We start from the raw sequence: 14,137 nt of genomic DNA, 5'->3' as shown, positions 1-14,137 counted from the left end.
TTAAATAACCTTTTGCTTTGTTCATAACACGTAAAGTTTAAGTTAAAAGGAAGTAAAAATGCTCTCCATCAGGATTTGAACCCATGACCTCTGGCATGAGCATGGTGGTGCCCAACCGAGGCCAACAGACTCTTAAAAGCGGTCGGGAGTATAAATATTCTGTTTGGAAAAACGGTGGTGCCCAACCGAGGCCAACAGACTCTTAAAAGCAGTCGGGAGTATAAATATTCTGTTTGGAAAAACATTCAATGCGCATACACTCCTCTTGTATCAAGATTCATATTCATCTGTAGCAGGGGCACACTGGGGGAATTGGTGGTGGGGATTCCTCCAAGAACTCTTGTCCCAACCCACAAAGAGCCTAGCTACTCCACTGGCCTGCTGCTAATACCCTAAATCAGTGGGCAGATTTAGTACTCCCTTGTGTGAAGTCTTAAACTTACATTCTGTCAAGTGTTGCCAATTAAGGGGTGGGGATTGAAAAAAGTTCATGTTGAAAACCCATAATATCGGTTTGTCATACAAAATGCTATCAATTTTTCTCACAAGGAGAACATTTTAAAAGTATATCTTTTCTTAATCACTCAAATGCCTGGATGTGGATTAGAAATTCTAATTATCAGAGAAACAACCTTGAAAACATGGTTAAATATACAGGCAGAAGCTTCTTTAAGTGTTTTCCAATGTCAAATCGCATTTCAAAATCAACACAAAGTTAGTTTTTAAAAAATGGCACCAGAGTCTGGAGTTGTGAAGATGACGAATGTTCAACCAACACAAGGAGGGGACCAAATTTCATAGGAGACCAAACTTCATTTGACAACTGAAAGTGTCTTTATCAGCCAGCCAGTGCTTTATCGACCATTTTAAGACCAGGCACGTGACAGGCTCCCAACCAATATGAATGGCTTTGTCTAAAGTATTTTGAAAATTTCTTTATATTGTACTCACCGGAAACAATAAACAGGTTACCAGCAAAAAATGTCGTAATAAGCAATGGTATTTTATTTGAAACCAAAACTAAAGGGGGAAAAAATCACTTCCCCATAATTACGGTATATGAGTTACCACAAGAGGTCAAATGCTTGAACAAAAAACATGCACCACAAGGAGCTTCAAAACATACATGTATGTTTTTGACACAGAAAGCATATTAATTTCAGCTACCATCCCTTGATTACAGGTGTAAGAAAATAAAGGAATGAAGGCAGTTTATAAATGTGAATTACAGATCCTCAAAGATACTCAATTTTGCTGTAAGATACTTTGCACCTTATATATGCTTTGATTTTATTATTTATGCTAGTTGTGCAAGTTATGCACTCCAGGCTACACAAAAATACTACAGTAAATGAATAAGCATGAATAATTTGCCAAATAATATCCACAACCTTATATCAATCTTTCTAATTAATTTAAATAAATAAGTAAATATATTTTTCAAGGGGAGGGAGAGGCCCCTCTTCTTTTAAGATGAGGATTCTTTCAAGATGGTGGGTGGGTTTGGCGACTCTTTTCAGCTTCTGCTGAATCCTGAAGGAGTTTCTGACCTGTAAGCATAACACATTATATTTAGCTACATGTACATATTTTGCCAGAAACAAAACCTGAAATACATGTACATGTACGCTGCAAATTTGAGCCAAAAAAGAAAACCTTACAATGAAACGAGGCAACAGCAGCCAGAGGAAAAGGAATGGGGAGAGCCTGGGCACCAGAAGCTTTTTTTTTATTCTTGGCCTATCCAACACTTTTTAAAGTACAATGTGCATGCAAGACACTCAAAAGCAGCCTCCCAGAAACACATAAATATCACATTTCATCATAAACTACTACTTAACTTGGAAAATTCACCATATGAAGAAATACAATCTTTTGCTCTTAATTCGTTTTTTTTTTGGTTGCGTTTTATTGAAACAAAAATACAGTACACCTATCCGTACATGAAGTTCCAAGGCCACAATGTTAATTTAACCCCCATTATTACCCAAACTCTCCATTCATTAAATGCTTTCAAATGCATGAGAATAAAGGAATAGTGTAAATATTGAAAGCCATTCTCATAAATATATCATGCAAAATATGGTAAATTATAAAATGTATCATAAATCCCTTGGCAGTACACATACATGTAGATTCCTCTCATCAATCAAGAACACTCCCCTGGTATGCAGCCATACCTAATGTACCAGTGTTTATACACGACAGCATACAGGAACCAGTGAAACAATCCTACATGTAACTGACAGCCGGGTTCCGGTCCCTCCCTTTTGAAGTCAAAAATATGGCAGAGGGTCTAGGATCCAGGCAACTCTGCCCTTCCCTGGTATGCCTGTTTTGATTCTCATAATGAAATGCATTAATACTACATATGAAGCAGTGAAATACTGGTAGATCTCAAGGGATGCCATTTTGGTAGGAATATTCCAACAGGTGTATGTGTGCGCAGTGCGCAAAATGTTTGAAACTGATCCAGTTAGGATCGAAATATGGCGCAGCCGATGCACCTCACGAAAATTGAAGTAAAAATGCTGATGCACGTGACAATCTGTGGGAAGAGATGTCATTTGAGAGAGGCCTGTGGGTAATTCCAGAAATCGGGGGCCATTTTTTTTTATGTCCCTGTCACATCTGACATATGATTTTGTAAGTTCAGAACACATTTTCTAATTTCCAAGAGTGTCGCATTAATGCGTGATGCATTAATGCAAATTACCTAAAAGACAAATAGTAATAGTTTGAAATCAATTCCGGTGATATTTCCATGTCAAATAAAGGTCAGATGTAACTGGGAGACAAAAATGCCACACTTTTGGAGCCCTTCTTTCTGGAATTACCCCTGTATAAATGACCCTCACTCACTCTCACTGCTACGTTACAAAGTACCCTCTCATTCATGTGGAAATACATGTAGATTATTAATGCATACTGAAATTCTGTTGTTTTTCTTCATTTTACTTACTGGTAAATCAAGAAAAAAAGAGAAGAATATGAATACACACTTGTTAGAACTGGTCAGCATGAGGTACATGTATATATGGCTTTTTATGTTAGAAAGGTTGGAAGATAGATTCTAGGTCACTTGAAGGTTAAACACTGTCGATCCAGAGACCTTCAGCAATGTCAGCTTTCAATGGACAAACTGCTGAACATACTCAACACGCTTTGGGTGGTCGTCAGCTGGTCGGTTGATAGGAGTCCACACTGGTTCACCAACAAACAAACGCATGGCTTTTATGTAATTCTGCATGGAACGAAATCAAGCTGTGTTCAAATTACTTGGCTCTGGCTGAAATCCCAGGCACAACTAAGGTACGGTGACCATTTAGATCCGGTAAGGAAAGGGCTCCCCGGTAAACTAGTCTGGTAGCAAAAACCCCTTTCATACAGGACCAGCTACCGGACTTGGAGACTGGTCTGGGGCTTGATCAAACACCCATCCGTCCTGGAGTCTATTGTTTGTAGTTTGACTTGCACAATAAACCCAGAAAAAACCTGTTGCGTTTTTTGCACTAAACAATAAAAGCCATTCCCAAGCATTGCAAAAAAGCCACAGCCCACATGCTTTTTCACACAATGGAACTGTACACTGCCTGGATGTTGGCCAGGATTTTATCTTGAGCGTAACAATGGAGCCTCCCTCACCAGCAGGTATCACAGACCCTGCCATGCCATTTTGCAAACAATGCCCCCTTGAACCAACACATTTGCCAATGCTTTGCTAGCCCAATCGTTTGATTTACTTGTGAACTATATTCTCTTGGTTTTAACACCCTCTGGATGAAAACTGATATCTGAGATCACTGAAAAAAATGCTTTCAAACACCTTTGAAACCCCAAGATAACTTTGCCATTCCCAGATATGAATTGATTTGGGTTATTGTTCCGTTAAAAATGATCACTGGTTACAAGCAGAGCATGAAATTTCGGTCGGACATCGGACATTTTCCGAGCACTTATTGTGTTTGTCCGAATAAATCGAAGATGCTTGGACAAACTGTCCGACCAATGTACCGGTATCAGTAAGGCACCAAGTCAAAATATAGAAACGGTTGACCAAGCAGGCAATGATTGCCCTTAATCCCTTTCAAACCATTGCCTGATTCAACTGCAAGTGGGCAATGATTGCAAGAGAGCGTTTCCTGAAAAGGAGTTGGCTATGCAGCAACCTCTTTGATGCATACCACCATTTCCCCCACCTTGGTACAAAAGCCCTGACGCCCAGCTTACCATGAATGGTTATTGTGCATCGGCTTTGTTGTGTAAATTGGGCCAGTTCATCCACAGGCTTAGCACAGCTTATTCAGAAGGGGAATCTCTTAACAAAAGACTAACTCCATCAGAGTCAACAGGCCTATGTGCATCACTAAGTCTCGTGTCACTGAATTAAAATCTGTAGTTTTCTTTCCCAAAATCTAGCACTGTCAGGCAGTGATTTCCACATCACAGATTTGTCAATGATTGGAATAGACAATAAACTAAATGGAGAACATTATAGATGCAACAATCACAGGACTTCAAAATCAATCTAAGACGAAAATAAGAAAAGTCGACTAATGTTGGTAAGGGTAGCGTGGCAAACTGAAGGAAAAAAATCCATATCCATGTATTATGTAAACGGTAGTACAAACCCATCCCGAACCCATCAATGGGCTGTGGTCCCAGCTGTTGATAAACAGCTCATGACTCAACCACCAGCCACAATGGAGTGTAATCCTTAAAGCTGTCTATTGTTACAAAACATCACCCAGGAGTGGTGTTCATCAAACCACAAGCCATTTAGCTAGTGACTCCCTATCGTTGCCCGCTTTACTCTGAAGCGGGTAAGGAGCTTATCATTTATCTATCGTTTCCCAATTCATGAACCATTTCTATTTTGACTTGGCGCCTAACAGGTCTTAAAATATCAACGCAATATATGGGATTATGGCGTCCTATTTATTATTAGTTTTGTGTTAGAATTACGTTAATTACACTGAAGGCATTATTCATGGCTGATCGCTCATCATCGGCCCATGTCCCCCAGCACCAAGGATGCACATGTACGTATGTAAAATTGCCCCATACATGTGATTCTTGGCGCATTGTCAACATTCTTGTTTCGCTGTCACAGTGACTGCTCTGGTTCCCGCCACGCCGCACCCATGCAAAAGAATGCGTGATGGAAAAGTACCAACCAGTACCACTCTGTACTGTACATGTTCTGAATGTACTGTACATAAATACTCTTCATCAGCCGTACACGTCACAAATGCAAAAGGCTGCAGGCCGGAAAGACAGCAATGTTATGTTGCAAGAGGTTTTCTGTAAGTTAATTCACAGAACTCGGTCTCTTATTTATGTCTGTATTTTCTGTGTTCGTGGGTGAAATTTGAGGTTGTTCTGTTCATGGCACAAGGTTTAGCCCCCGCTGGTCTAGATCATGCATCAGGCACGCTTACCCCACAATATCGGACGTTATTGGCCAGTTTGCCGTCATGATTGCCTTCGTAATTGTGTGAATTGTTCGTAATTTTCTTGTGAATTGCTGTATGTAGAAATTTTTACATAGATTAAGACAGGTGTTCATCACTTCTTGAGATACTTTTGGAGGCTGTCGTCCCCACTAATGCTATTCAATCAGCACAAAACTGCCCCAAAACAAAAAAAAATGCTCCGAACTACCAACCCAATTTTTGAAGGCATGCATAGCACAACTATTTTGGGGGCCTAATAAAAGACTGCATGTATGAAGTACTTAGGCCTTAGTTAAATAACCATAATAATCATGGATTCTGAGAAATCTCTGGCAAGTGTTGATCCAATTCGAGCAAGCAAATTTATGACATGGCCTGCCCGATCGGGCCAAAAAAAAAATCGTTGCAGCCTGTACCCCAACAAGGATTGCTCAAGGCGGCTGCGTGTGCGGTTTTTAGTGCGGCTGTGTGTGCGGTAGGTAGGACCAGAAAAAAAAAGTGAATTTCGGCCCCTGACAAAGCACGTTACAACTCTACCTTTTATATAATGTGGCAGATCAAAAGCTGGTAATGGCAGAGCAACATTAATTGTGTTATGACATTTTGTCCAAGCACTTTTTTGGTCTAATTTCTGATAAGGAAACAACCACTTAAAATGTCTCTAATAGCCACAGTAGGGGCTAGTAGTGTATCCTTTCCATACTGGATCTATATGGTCACGGTCCCGAAGGAGGCCACTGGCTGGCAGCAACATCTATTTCCTTAAGACGTGCAATTTTAACAGTGACTCACACAGCTTTGCATGTGTAACCACTTTAAGACTCATTCTCCAAGCTCAACTTCAATTCTGACAGTGGCTTTGTCCTTTTCTTGCCGCCTTTTACAAATGTATTAAAGTTCAGACCAAATGATATTAATGGCACCAGAGAAGAAGGGAAAGTATGGTACCATACCACTAATGTCAACAGCATTGACCAATCAAAAACCACACTGCCCAAGTGTGTGTGGCTCTCACATTGGACTTCTTAATCACACCAGGACCCCCAATGGAGACACAGTGTGTTTACAGAACCTGACTTCATCCTATGCCATGGTCAACCAACGAGAGTTCAGATCAAACACATGTAAAGGATACATCTCTGACTACAGATGGTTTGATAGGAACAGGGGAGACTTGAAATCAAGTCGTTAGTCAGTTAGATGGTAAATCATCTTTTTAGAATAAACGTTCAACTGACCAATCAAACCGCCCCTCGAAGAAATATTCATATAATCAGGATTCTTAGCCAATCAGAGTGCTCTGTCCAATTTTGGTAGCAAGCTCCATATACGTATGTTGTGCACAAAAGGGCATGCAGATTGTTCAAGTCGGTAATTGAAGCACTGCCGAACACGAAAATCGGGGGAGCGAGGTTGCTCTGGCCGTTCCTGCATATTTTTAAACTGCATTTCGAACCGCACCGCATACGCATCGCGACGAAAGTGGATTACACCCAGCCAATTACTGACTTGATTTCAAGTCTAGGAACAAGGCTGACAGAACACTTGATGGGTCCATGTATGTACCGGTACATGTACATTTTCAATCTGTGACTGTGAGGGAAAAATAGCTGAAGTTTTTCCAGGTAACTTTTGTGGACTGTATGAAGGAAGGCTACATTTTATGGCTTTTTGAACACTCTGGTACACGTAGAAAGAGACAGCGAGTGGACCCCCAACAAATCACTTTTCTCTCATTATATTTCAAACACAATTTTGGGGTGGGGAGGGGAAGATTTCTACTGTCCCCGAATCTGCCCTTGCTTCTGCCTAGCATGTATCCTTAGTCCTTCATAATCCTAAAACTGCTACACTGCTGGTATGTAAAATCTAGACACCGCCTCAATCTTCCAAATCCCTCCAGTAATTCCTGTCATTATTCTGGGGCAGCCCAAACGGTATCCTGGAACTGTGTGAGTTATTACACATGACCATCTAGGCATGAATTTATGCTTGCCTGTACACAGAGCACAGAGGGTCTCACCCAAGACCTCAACACAACACATCTTTCCTGATTAGTGACACGTTTTGGTCATGAAGCCTCTAAAACCCCTAAAACCACTCAGGGGGTTTTGGAGGATTGACAAAGGTTAGGAGGGTAACGTCACATTTAAAAATTGACTGGAAAGGAACAGTTGCTGGTCACAATACCTTCATATCCAGGGTGAATCGATGATAGATGCCGGCAGGCAGTGTGATCAAATCCCCCTTCTCCAGCTGGATGCGTACCCACTTGTCTTCCTTGTTTCGCACATCAAAGTACCCACTGCCATCCAGCGCCAGGCGAATCTCCTCATCTGAGTGCAAGTGCTCTTTGAAGAATATCTTCAGCTACGGGAAAAGAAGAACCACTTAGCTATTAGCAGTGATCCACAGTACACAGGTCCATTACAAGCCCATCATGAATCATCCAGTCTTAAGCCAAGTCAGAACTCAGAAGCTATTCAAATGAGCTTTGACATCAGCATTCTTTTTTCAGTGTTACTTGTTACTTATGACTGGCCTTGTGAAGGCACTAGACTTTGCCAGTTTTGCAATCAAAATGCCTCCAAAGTTGCACCTCAAATGTTGACGGTGTCACTCTCCTGCCCTTATAATGTGCTTCTTCTCCCCACCCCTCCCAAAAGAGAGCAATGCCCTTTACTAGTGACGCCCATGGAGACAGACTTGCCAAAAATACTGATTTCTAAAAGCACATGAAAGCCTTCTTGGACTGCAGAGCACACTTTGGAAAGAAAAACTGTCTGGTTACAGCAGAATGAAAAATTATTCAAGCAGGCACTTTAGGTTTAACCCCGAGGTGACCCTTGAGACTCTGTTACACTTAGTCAAACCCCGAGGGAAACATCAATGCATGTTTGAGTTTGCACTCTCCCCTCAACCATGTTTACCCGGGAGCAATACCAACCTTTTCATCGTAATTTGGAAGGGTGTCTCGGGAGATCGCGATGACATCTTCGTAGGTGTAACCACGTTCCTTCTTGATTTTATCCAGCAGTCCTTCCTCTTTCAGATTATCTGCATCCACCTATAATGAAAGTCAACCTGGTTCTTCAAGTCAGCCATCTTGAATCAAAAGTAGATCTTTTTAAAAAATTTCTTTAAAACTAAATATGCGTGGGAATTGAGGGCAAAATATACATGTAGGTTACCATTCTTGTGTTTTGGTGGGTAGTTTAAAAAAATGGATACCAGTCATCTCAATTTTATTGTCCAAATGAAAAACACTTTTTTCAAAATGAGGTTACACCATACATGTGCTGATAATTATAGCAAAATAGGCCGTTGCAGTGTGTTCAATAAATTTATATATTTGATTCAACAGACTTGGCAATCTTGTGAATGAAATTCATTAGGAGGAATGTAACATTCAACAACGGCATACATGTGTGGACATGTACCTGAGGGTTTACCCAGATGTGCCTCTAGAAACCCTGCCAAAGCTCGTGAAACCTTAAGGCAAACCTTCAGTTTGCCTCTTGTTCAACTGTGCCCTCTTCCCTTACGATGGCAATCACTCCAAGCAAAATAACATTTCCCTTCAAATCTTGTTAGCATAGAAACACCATGCAGTGAATTACATGCATACAGTACATATAAGCTGCTTCTTTTCAAAAATTCATTAAAGGAGCAGGGTAATAGGAATTTTAGTGGTTCTTTTCTGGTGTCGAACAATAAATTATGATACAAAGAGTGATACTTTGTGTGAGTTGTTGATTTCTTTCCGAGATAGGAAGGCAATACTTGATTTTAAAAAAGGTCGGTCAGGCCCACAGTCCACAAAACTCAACCCTCATTAACATTAATCTTCGCGTGGGGTGTGACGTAGAAAGAGGCATAAGCTTGCTGCACTGCCAGGTTCTTCGTTCGGCATGACATTAAAAAATATGCTGAAGATGGATGCAGTGCCTACCCTATTTCCATCTTCAAAAAAAGGAAAGAGTCCGAAGAAGGTCTCTAAACGGCCACATCCACGAGAAGCTTTTGCCCAATGCGAAAAAATCAGGGTAAGTTCCTCCACGGTCCCCATGCATGGCCACGTGTACAATGTACACGTACAGTACATGACATGTGGATAGTGTGCGTAAAGTAGGCCTAACGTACATGTAACAACATGCACAGTCGTTCAGTATGAGTGCATTCTATTGAGTCAAAAACAGGCCTAAGAGTTATGGGTTTTACTTCACGAGTTGTGTGGTGCTAGACAGATCAATAGAACAGATTTTGCAGATTTATTTTTTGCTTATTTTGTATCATAATTCGTTGCAATTCTTGAACCGTGCGAGCATATTCACACGTCACTGATAATTACGTTGTACCATCAGGGTTGGTGCGCACACGTACACGTAGCGATATGTGCAATATAATAAGTGTACACTGTACATGCACGTACATGTCGCAAGCAGCTGGCCTTCGCATGGCCATGCCGATCCTTAGTTGGAAGACTTTTTGTACCGTTATCTTGCTCTTCCACTCATTTCACAAAATTCAACAACAGTCCTGGCGGTAATCAAATCGCTGTGGCTTGCAAAAAAAATGCAGTCCAAGCATAATTTGTTTACATCCCACGCTCTTTCCCCGTACTGTAGGCCCACTCATAGGTGTAGGTCGTTCGTGGAAGTGCGGCGTACGAACCCCATTTTCTACGGGTGATCACACCACAGATCAATTTGCTAATTCTTTGTAGTGAAATGTCAGGGAAAACTCGGCAAAACTGAAAAAATCCCCTCTAGAATGTTGGCTTCACTTCCAATGTTTGACTCTGTTACTTTCAAGGTACGTAAGAAAGACGGGCAAAACTTTGGCAGAAAATGGATTTTTATTGTATGAAAGTTAGCAAAAAAGACTTTTGAGTGTTTAAAACCCGCGGTAGAGAGGGCGGCCTCTCCTGGCGAGTCCATTGGAGCTAATTAACATATAGATATATTTTTTTAAGTCCAAATTCCACGACTACTTATCATATCCTACCCCTGAACATGCTGAAAAGCCTGGTTTAGTCATCTTACAGCCAGGGCCTCCCCTAGCCAGAAAAAAATGCAAAAAAGCCAGACGGCCTTGAGCCAGCCTCCAGGCAACTGTGTGCTAAGTGGTCCCTTGTGCACAATCTAATGGGTTGTTAACAAAACGGTGCCTGGGGCAGGCATTGGATTGTTCTTTATCAGTGACAGCTGTCTGACACTTGTCAGAGGCCTCTGTCGGCTGTCTCTGAAGTGTTATTTTTGTTGGGGGGGGTTTGTGGTGGTGGTATGGCTTGGCTGGCACTTGGCGAGGGGCCTCCCCTTCAAATCCGGATAGCCTGGGAAAACGGCCCCCCATGGTACTGTGATGTACTTTTGGTGGGTTTGGTGGTTTGTAAGATCTGTAGAGGCTATGGGACAACCTCTGAAGCATTAATATACCTTCAGGACGGACTCCGGGCTCTGCAAACCTGAAAAATGTAATGGATTCAACGGAACAGTCCGCCCCCGTGACTGTGTGAGTTTAAAGTGGGAACGCATCCCAGGGATTTATAAATACTAATCGGTATGGAAATGAGGGGCAAACAACTTTTTCTGAGCCTGGGCGGCGCTATAGATGGCGAACTTTAAGGTGAATACACGTAAAACGTTGTAATCGCATGGGCGCCATGTGAGCAAGCGATACACGTGCGCAATGCACATTAATGTGCACAGGGGTGCAGTGTCCCAATTCAAGGAAAATTCTCTGCCAGGCCGAGGGGCACAAAATGTACCCCCAGAGATTGTTTCGAAAAGAGGGGTCTGTTTGGGCCAAGAAGTGGTGGGATTGTGTCAGTTTGGCCCAGAATTATCTCTGGAGATTCAGGGGCACCCATCTGGGGGCAAAGCAGACAAAAATGGGATTGAAAATTAGTCAGAAGAGCCCCAGGAAGGTGCGGGATGTCATTTGAAAAATGGCCCCTGGGAGGGCTTGGCAACATTCACTTTTTTGAGGGTGAGTTTGTTTTGGGCGGATAATTGAAAAATTCATTGGTTAACCTACTAAAAATTGAAAATCAAATGAAATCTGAAGGACCAAACAACACATTGTTTTTTGTTTGAGAGGCCTCAGGGACTTCAATTGCCTGCCATGGGGCTCCAAACTTGGTTGAGTTTACACTATTTTCAATGGAGCTTGAATTGGTTCAGTGCACCCCACAGGCGCCCCGGCAGGCACGTGTACCTGGTGAGCCTGCGCCCAAGCATTACTATTACCTGCGCCCATGGCCATTACATCTTTTGGGCAGAGTTATCCATCTTGAGCCTTCGGCGCTATACGATCTTTGCTTCTGGCTATAGTGGGATTCAGTACGCATGCGCACAAACTAGTCTAAGTGAGGGGGCCGGGGGCATGCGTGAAAGGAATGGCGTCGGAGGTAATGGATAGGCCACCTCCATGGATAGACCTAGCCCCACTAGTGTGGCACGGACTCTCAATCCCGATCCATCCTTAGCCACACATCCGTATGCGCAATTTCGTGTTGGCGAAATGAACAGTTTTGGCGCACCAACTTATAATCTTGGGCGCAATTTCTTTTGTAATAAACGGACTGAGCGATAAGATACTACACGTACCAATGGACTCTTCCAAAACTTTCGCAGCAGTTTAGATGTCTTGACATGGAACAGCCGTTGAGACGATGAGGGGTCAAGTGACGTAATGCTCAACGACCTTATTTTAAAGATGGCGACTGTGAGAGTGGGCCTGTTAGATTGAATGGATGAAGGAAAAAAGACTGCAAAATACCTGAATAACGTGAGTGAAATCATTCAATAAATGGTATTTAGAAAACGGAAAGGTCAAGAATCATGTTAGTGTGCAAAAAAAATTGCGCCCACGATTATAAGTTGGTGCGCCAAAAATGTTCAATACGTCGACACGAAATTGCGCATACGGATGTGTGGCTAAGGATGGATCGGGAGTGAGAGTCCGTGCCACACTAGTGGGGCTAGGATAGACCTACCTTCCAATGAAAAACACCGACCTACCTTCCAATGAAAAACACCGACCTACCTTCCAATGAAGAACACCGAGAGTTTTCAGGTAGTCGAGATCGACAAACTGTGGCGGATCCAAGTGATGCGATTCCCGCTGGTCTTCAGCAGAATCATTCATGTGCCAGGCGCGAACCATTCTGTATATACTTGAGGATGTGATTTAGCCGGAAAAGAGTGGTAGCTTAGGCTCACGGCGACTGGCGTGTAACACAAACGTAAGCCTTCTAGCTTTATCTTATCAGCTGGCTGTGCGTTGGCAAATATACGGAAGCGTATATAGGACATGACTGAAGAAAAAAAAATGGGCCTGCTATTTCGCCCGGGCAGATTAGTAATTTGCTCGGGCGAAATAGTGATCAACTGGGAGAGTGGCGCAGATCTGTGTGTTGGAATGCCGGATGATGTCCTGGGGGGGGGGTGACTCGGATAGCGGGGTGGTGTGCTGCGGGCCAGGCGGTAAAAAAACTGCCGCCAAAACGGATCGGCTTCGCGAGTCTTCGAAAGTTAGGCCGCTCGCTGACATGGGCTGGCCCGACCGGGTAGCAGACTCAAAACGAAGAAGACGAGGCGCCATATTATTTTGGGCGGCCATGACGGAACGGATCCATTACTTGGATATCAAGTCTTTGACGCAATGCAACAAGCTACGTAGGCTTACATATTGCTTAGGAGTCAGCCTTTTTGTTTCTCCTAACAAAAGGGGCGACTTACTCGTGACAGACAGAAAGTTTAAAATCGAGACTGAGTTGGCATAGTAACACATTGCTAAATTTGCGTCGCAAAGGGGGGGGGAGAGGGCACTTGCGTCCCCAAGAAAAATATCAAATATAACAATAAATAGTAATAAAATGCGAAAGTTATGACAAAAATAGATTAAAGGGAATAAAAGTATTGTATATAGTATAGTATATGTTTTATATGAAATAAATGAAATGAGATGAAATGAAAAGCACAATAGCTTGAAAAATAAAAGCTATTTTTTCCCTTTGTGTTCTCCTTTGTTCTTGTTCCTGACCCCCCCTTCTTTTTGCCGTTTTCCTCGATAGTTTACCGAGGGATGAGCAAGTGCATCATCATGACGTTCATGATCAGTTCGTAGTTTACCGACGGTGCTATGTACCCTCCAGGAACTTGAACCCCCTTTCCTCTTTTAGATAAGGTTTAGTGGCGTATTCAGTGTATGAGCGGGAAAGGGCATGGGAATAGATTCACCCCTGACGACTTTTAAACTCATCCTTTTTTGTTTTTAATTTTTAAGAGGAATTCGTACGAACATTACTTCACTCTTAACCCTAAAAGGTTGGAAGTATATATGGGGGACCGCTTACAGGTAGGGAGTGGATTCGCCCCCCCCCGAACTCAGCCATCCCATACGTGATTTTAAGTAAAATCTGCATGCATGTAAAGACAGTCACAATCAACACAAATAATCAACGAATCAGTGCATTTTCAGTTCAATTGAAGACGTGGCTATGGCCATTTGAAGTTTGGGGCCACGCGCTTGCCAGCGTATCCTAGCAACGTGTGCGCGAGGACTTGAAAAGAGTAGGTTTTGGCTGCTTTAGAAAAATGGACACTATGCGATAAAAGTAGGACCGATTCTTACAAAATAGATGCACAAAATGACTGCAAAGAGTTACTCAGAAG

General features: G+C 42.4%; 1 protein-coding gene across 1 annotated transcript; it reads right to left on the bottom strand.

Moving 5' to 3' along the window:
- Positions 1 to 982: 982 nt before the first annotated feature.
- Positions 983 to 12,732, bottom strand: adi1 (acireductone dioxygenase 1). Its single transcript, XM_087133595.1, has 4 exons — positions 12,507 to 12,732; positions 8,404 to 8,523; positions 7,647 to 7,826; positions 983 to 3,244 (listed from the first exon to the last, which is right to left on the bottom strand). Exons 1-4 carry the CDS (start codon positions 12,624 to 12,626, stop codon positions 3,131 to 3,133), a joined length of 534 nt encoding a protein of 177 aa, XP_086989721.1. The 5' UTR covers positions 12,627 to 12,732; the 3' UTR covers positions 983 to 3,130.
- Between the last annotated feature and the right edge of the window lie 1,405 nt (positions 12,733 to 14,137).

This window comes from Acanthaster planci, linkage group LG02 (genome assembly GCF_054643075.1).
Source record: "Acanthaster planci isolate LZ-2023a linkage group LG02, COTS_SCS, whole genome shotgun sequence".
NCBI lineage: Eukaryota > Metazoa > Echinodermata > Asteroidea > Valvatida > Acanthasteridae > Acanthaster > Acanthaster planci.
This window is presented reverse-complemented; position numbering and strand designations above follow the sequence as displayed.